This window comes from Mytilus galloprovincialis, chromosome 4, assembly GCF_965363235.1.
Source record: "Mytilus galloprovincialis chromosome 4, xbMytGall1.hap1.1, whole genome shotgun sequence".
In the NCBI taxonomy this organism is placed as follows: Eukaryota; Metazoa; Mollusca; class Bivalvia; order Mytilida; family Mytilidae; genus Mytilus; species Mytilus galloprovincialis.
This window is the reverse complement of record NC_134841.1, coordinates 71,443,633-71,450,658: the sequence shown is the minus strand read 5'-3', so window position 1 is coordinate 71,450,658 and position 7,026 is coordinate 71,443,633. Positions and strand designations below refer to the sequence as shown.

The 7,026-nt window shown below is 31.4% G+C and overlaps 1 protein-coding gene across 1 annotated transcript; it reads right to left on the bottom strand.

Annotated features, from left to right (window-relative positions):
• Positions 1-1,872: 1,872 nt before the first annotated feature.
• Positions 1,873-6,290, bottom strand: LOC143072860 (uncharacterized). The gene is made up of 5 exons (XM_076247979.1): positions 6,208-6,290; positions 4,542-4,622; positions 3,932-4,013; positions 3,108-3,344; positions 1,873-2,696 (listed from the first exon to the last, which is right to left on the bottom strand). The coding sequence occupies exons 2-5, from the start codon at positions 4,611-4,613 to the stop codon at positions 2,044-2,046; spliced, it is 1,044 nt and encodes a 347-aa protein (XP_076104094.1). The 5' UTR covers positions 4,614-4,622; positions 6,208-6,290; the 3' UTR covers positions 1,873-2,043.
• Between the last annotated feature and the right edge of the window lie 736 nt (positions 6,291-7,026).

The window sequence follows — 7,026 nt, the reverse complement described above, 5'->3', positions numbered from 1 at the left end:
ACTTCAAGACCAACATGTATTATTGTAAAGTTAATACATAGTACGGAATATTCATCTACAAGGTATGAGGTATCATCCGATGATTTCTTTTTTTTAGAAGGAAGAGACGTTCTTTGACATATCGCTAGTTAATAAACTTTCTGTTCAGATTTACTGGTGACGTTACACCAGGAAAGCGCTTCGCACACATGCAATTGAATGACAAGTAGTTTCCATTTTTACTAAGTCTGAGTAGCAGCTGCAAGATCTTGACTACCGAATGAGTTGGGAAATGTATATCCAATATGCAGGCAAATGTAGTATATTGCTCCTTACGTTTAGAAAATTTATAATTTCAAAATTAAAATCTTTTTATTTGTCATATATTCTGGTACGGAGAAGATAGCTTGCGACATAATCGAGGTATAAGACTAGAAATGAGGCAGATTAAGCCATATATATTGTTTCTATAATCTATAATTATGTAGGATATATTAATTCAACCCAATCAGAAACGTCTAATTAGTAATGGAAAAAAAATCATCATTATTTATGGAAGTGAATTTAATGACTTGGCTTCTTTGTTTGATCTTTTTGTTTGTCAAGTGTCTGAAGGAACTCCGACCTCTATGCAAATAAGAAGAGCTAAACAAGAAGATACACACATTTTGTTCCCATTGAAACGAGGATAATTTGTTGAAAAAATCTACCTCCAAATCAAACAAATATGTTGTCAATAATAAACTCTCGCACACTGCTCTCCTTTTCTCTGTGTAGCATGCTTTTTCTCTTTGTTCACTATTAAAAAAATATGTCGTTTGAAATCCCAAAGTAATAAATTATCAAAACAGCCACACTTTAAGTGTTTGAAAATTAGTTTCTTTAAAAGTTATAAACAGAAATGGCAAATATACAATTTTAAAGCGATATATTCATTAATAGCCATAAGCTTTTTATTCTATCTTTAAAACATATTATACAATATATTAAAGCAGTTGATATTATAGCCAATATATAATCATAATCATCATCAATTGCCGCGAGAGCATATACAACATGTGTAAAGTCTCGGGATAGCAATAACATATATCAAAGATTAAATAATGTTAAGATATTTTCCTCCACCTAACAATAATGGAGAATATTGACACATCTGACTGTATCTGCTAGTAGAGTTTACATATTTGAATATATTACAATATGTGTTGCCTGTCGTAATAGTATAACGAATAGTTAAATATTTTGAAGTCTTAAATTTAATTTTCAACCTAGATTGCGACTGGATTACATGTTAAGAATATTGAAAATCATGTATTTTTTTAATAAGAAAATAGACTACCTTAAGATTTTCACATTGTATAAATTTAGTTAGTTGCGTAAAATTGATTGAATTTCACGGATCTTACAATGTATTACCCTAGATTTATTCTGTGTAAAGCCACATATGTTTTCCCACAATTGCGTAGGCTGAATGAGACATGCTCAAACAGAAAATGACCAGAAAAGCGACAGGTATTTCTAGCACGAAATCACGTGCAAGGTAATGGTTTTAAAAGTTTGGTACTATTCTCATGAATGCAATAGTTAACGCATACATATGGTGACAATCAAAGTAGATAGTGGTAGAGCTACCGCATATTTGTTTTTTCTATAATCAGCACAAATTTAGGAGAGATACAATAACAAGCAGTTCAATGTGATTTCTTGCATTAGTTATAGTAACAATGAATAAGCAACCTAAATATATTCAACATTTTTTATTTGTGTATTGAAAAAGGCGTCCGCAGACAAATTACGTAAATAGAATTGTACTTAAATATGGATTGGAACCGTTATTTTACGATATGTTCCGTTTCTTATAATAACACATAATGCAAGGATGATTGTGTACATATTATCAGATATCATGATCTGATTATTATTTTTGATCATTTTTATATTTTTAGTTTTGTAAATGTAGAAAAATATTTTAACATTATGAAAAAGTAAGAAATCAAACGTCCCCAAGTCTAAACGTCTTGACAGTTCATGTAAATACACATAAACCTTTAATATACGATGAATCTAATCACTTCCTGGAACTGTTGTCTGGATAGGGGCAACTCCACATTTGAAGTTAAAGGAACCGCATTGATATTTTCCAGTCGCGTCCGCCATTTTTAAGCAAATGAAGCAGAATTTCTGACCGCATGGACACACCATTTGCTTGCAAGCAGATGTATGTTCAATCAGAAGTCCACATTTTGGACAAGATCTTACAGCGGGACAATTCGGAACTGCTACGACGATCTTCATTGGACATGTTTTCAAAATTCGCAATCTTGGATCTTCACCAGTACAATTTAGATTTCCACATTGCATTGTACCAGACCCAATCCAGGTTTTCAGGCAATACCAACAGAATTCATATAGACCAATTCCCTTCTTACTGCATATAGGACAAATAACCCGAACATCTCTTTTCCTGCGTCTTTCGCAATACGTTTGACATTTTGGACATTCCTGTATCCCCGCAGCTTTACGGAGGTAGTTCTCTGATATCTTAATCTCAAACTCATTTCTTTCTTCTTCTTTTAAAACTGCAAGCTTTCTCACTGTAAAGAACTCCCAAAGTTGGGCACACATGGGATCATTAGCTGATTTCTTGTACGGACAACGGAATTCATATTTGCCAGCAGTTAGAAGACTTCGGCAGTAGGAAGTTAAGGAATCAGGACCTATAAGACACAGATAAAAATGGTATTAGTATAAAACATTTTGTTAGAATCAAAAGTTGACTTACATATATAAAAGAACATTTAGACATTAATAATTGTTCGGAATTTTAAAGGGTCATTTTAAGCGTATCTGATAATTTCCTTCATATTTTTCTAATATTGAAAATTCATATTTTAAGTTCTACTAAGTAGTTTCTTTCCGATCAAATATGTTTTCATGTTTATTTGATATTATCCGAGGCATATGCGTATTTTGACCGTAGTATATGTAACAAGTAAGGACACATTTTAGTGAAGGAGTGAAATTTTAATGATAATTTAAAAGAGATTAATCATTTGTATAAATAAAAGAAGAACTCAAAATACCGAGACAAACTCTTAAGCAAATTTCCCCTTGTATATAGATATTACCAATAGCGTGTCCGCAAGGCATTTTTGCTCTTTGTCCGCCCTCGTCATCATCCAAGGTAAACATGTCCGGTTCAGAAGTAAGCTCTACATCACTATCATAAACCTTCAGAACAGGTTCTTCTTCATTAGACCCCCCTCGTACTCGACAAACTAAAAATAAATTCCCACCATTGGGAATATTGTAGTCAGTTATAGACATTTGTTGTCCATTTGGGCTGATCTCACGCAGGTCCTTTGCTGAAATATAGTAGTAATATATTTTATTAATCAAATGAAAAGTACAGAATTTTGAAGCGCCTTTCTGTGATTACTAAGTCATTGTCATTTTCCTCATAAACACAAGTAGAAGCACATAAATATGATTACAAAGCTATATAAATAGGTTTAGAAGCTTTAATTTGATAGTTTTATACTTTTATACTTGTAGTTTGTTTTAAAATGTTAGTAGAACAGAAATAAATTTGTACCTGGCGACAATATCTGGAAGGAAAATGTCTATTTTAGAACACATTTTAAATAAGCGTCACTGATGAGTCTTATGTAGACGAAACGCGCGTCTGGCGTACTAAATTAAAATCCTGGTATCTTTGATAACTATTTAAATAAGCCATTATACATGAGTTAAATATATATAAAACAATCTTTATATGCTATCAAATATTCCGAAAACCTACATATACCATCAAACATTACAAAAATATCTTGTACAATCAGATCTGTATAGGATCGTAATAAGTTTGATGTATTTATTCTACATGAAATATATTAAACAATATTTTCGGAGTTAATCATTGAAAACGTGTTTAAACAAGGTAACAACTTACTTCCGTATATAACTCTCACATCATCGTGAATCAAGTCTACATACTCAGCAACTTTCTTGAATAGGTCCGATATCATTGCATTCTGAATTGTAAAAAAACACTTACAGTTGTTATATTATACTGGAGTAAAATAATTTGTTTAATCAGGCAATTTCACTGGTTACCTCAACAGAGGTTATGAGTCTATATCTCCTCTGAAAATTTATTCGAGTTTCATTAGGGGAATGGGCTCATATTATTCACTGTTAATGCCGTTCATCCCTTTCGTCTGACGACTCGGGAGACTCATACAATCAAAAACCGACAGGGAATATGAGCCCATATCCCCTGTGAACATCCCGAATAACATGTAATGAATTGGTTGACCGTTATGGAATATCAACATTTCTGTCTTTTTGTCGTTAAATGACACTTGTTATCGAATTAGTAATTGCCATGAAAAACACGACGAATACCGTTTTCTTTGATTTAGGACTTTTTTCTTTTTCCCTTTGATGTTTTTTTGTCTCTTTTTGCTTTCGTAAGAAATGTTTATAATAATTTTGTCAAAAATGTTTACATTATATAAAAACAACGTGATTATCAAACAATTATCTCAAAAGTACACTACCGAATCTATGTCTATAGTGTGGGTCTTTGCTTCCAGTCCTTTAAGAAAAAGTTGAATTGTCTCCCCTGGCATGATGTTTGCCTGCAATCAAAATATATTTCATCTTTTGTATATTAAGTTAATTGTCAAATAAACATGGGGCAATTCAAAAGCATTACAGCATCTTTTAATCGAGTAATCAATTTAAGTTTTAAAAAAAGTCAAGGGAAGACATTATGTACACGTATGCTTCTGATCAGTAAGTTACTGAAAAAAGGTTAATTGTATGTATGTATCTTTTCTTATTTTTGATAAGAAAATGAGTTATGAGCAAGCAAATAAATACCCTTCAATGCATTCTTGTAATTCCGTATAATAATTTGTATTAAAATCGGTTTCCACTGATTTTTTTTGAAGAGGTTTCATTCTTAAAAGCATTGTAATTGTATGATCTAAATATATAATAAAAGCGGTAGAAATACCAGATTCCGAAATATCAAATCAAACTTGTACTCCAATGTAATGTTACGACACAAGAAAAAGATAATGAATGCATAATTCGAAGTTAAAAATATAGTTAAAAAAATGTAACAATGTTTTGATAGTTTAACTAATGAAAGAGTATTGCATTTTTGTTTTTTTTTTTGATTTTATTCATTTGACATAAAAGTAATTGACAATAAGTGTTTCTGAAGAGAGAGAAAAAAATAAATAGATAAAAGGCCTGTCATTTTATTCTGCTCTGTAAAAGATTGCAATTTCAGGAAAAAAAAATAAAAATATATATTGATTTAAATATATCTATTGAAAATTAGGGTCAAAACTATTCATTATTCTTTTACTTTTCTGTTGTATAGCTTTTAAATGGTATAATGTCGTTTTTTTATGGTTAGTGGAAATTGTCGTCCTGTCAAACTATATTCTAAGTCCTGTTATCCTTTTTTTTTACTATTGCATAAAATCGAAACAGAAAGTAAAAAAAGGAACCAAGGTTTTTCGTTATTTATCGATATAGACTAAAAATCTTATCTTTATTCAAAACTTTCAGATTTTAGATTAAGTTTCGACATACCGAAGGACCTGAGATAGCATAAGAGATTTGGTGGGGTTCGTGTGGCTAAGTCTTCAATTTCCGATGTTGTGTTTTGTATGCTGTTATTCGTCTTTGTTTGTGAATGATATTGTCAATTTGATCGTTTTCGACTTATGGGTCGATTAATCCTTTGGTAGCTCTTCTATCACTTTCACACTTTCAGTAATGGAACTATTCTCATATATAGTTCGTGCTTATTTAGAAAATGTACAATAACTGCATGACTTATCGATCAAAAAGAGAAAAAAATTGATCACGTTTCTTATAATTACATCCATTGTACCCGCTAACCAAAAATGTATCAGGGGGCAACCTTTTCACTTAAAAAAAGGGGGAGATTCTGAGTCAGAACAATTTTTAATAACAAATTTATTTAGTTTTTCGACGCTATCGATCAAATTATTTTTTTCAAAATTTAACACTATAAGGTATAGGTGACATCTGCATTCTGAATGTTTTTTTTTTGTCATCTGCTTGACCAGAACATTTTTTCCTCACATTTGGGAGGGAATATATATTGTTTTTGGGGGAAAAAACCGTAACCCCCCTTTCCCCTTGAAGTGGTCGCTCCTTAATGTTTGAACTCCGCCTTACCTTATTGGTACACTAAATGATGTAAGATCCTTTGCGATCGTATTAAAAATAACAATGAAAAACTACGTGTACCGACATCCTTATATATGACAGCAAAAGGGGAAAAACCCATGGATTTTCATTTGCTGAATATATTTGATAAATTTTATGCGTCTTTTTTTTTGAAAATTTCCACAAAAAGAATTTGCGAAAAAGTTACTGAATAAAATATCTATTTTTATTCTTCTGAAATTTTAAAATCTATTTTTGTTCAAAAATTTCCAGATAAATAAAGTACGAGTACGTCACTTAACATATATCTATCTTTACATGTGATGAGTTTAATATCTCTATGACATGTTGCTCACAAACAATTGTACAGGTAAACTGTTTTAAGTCAATTGAACCTAGGTTGAATCTTAGGTCGCAATGCAGCGACAATGCATGCTCGATATCAGAAGACAAAGAATTTCAAAAGCAATATGATTGATGGGTAGTAAGTACAAACCCATCTAACCTCCAACTAAAAAAATGTTCTCCGTAACTCCGTACAAGACCAGAAAATTATATCTGATGCTAGGGAGGATTGATATAGCTGGTTTTGCAAGACCGTTTGACTTGTTGTTGAAGCCGAAATTTACACAGTGTAGTAATTGAAGAGAAATAATACATCATACAATACCGATCATATATATAATTGCAATAGACTACTTTTATATTACTGACTTTTGACTCCGAAGTTTATATTTATTCGACATGTTACCTAGGACATCGTGGTACCAATTCAAGTAAGTGCAATGTAAAGAAGTAAAATAAAGCTTTTAATCTGTACAATTCTTG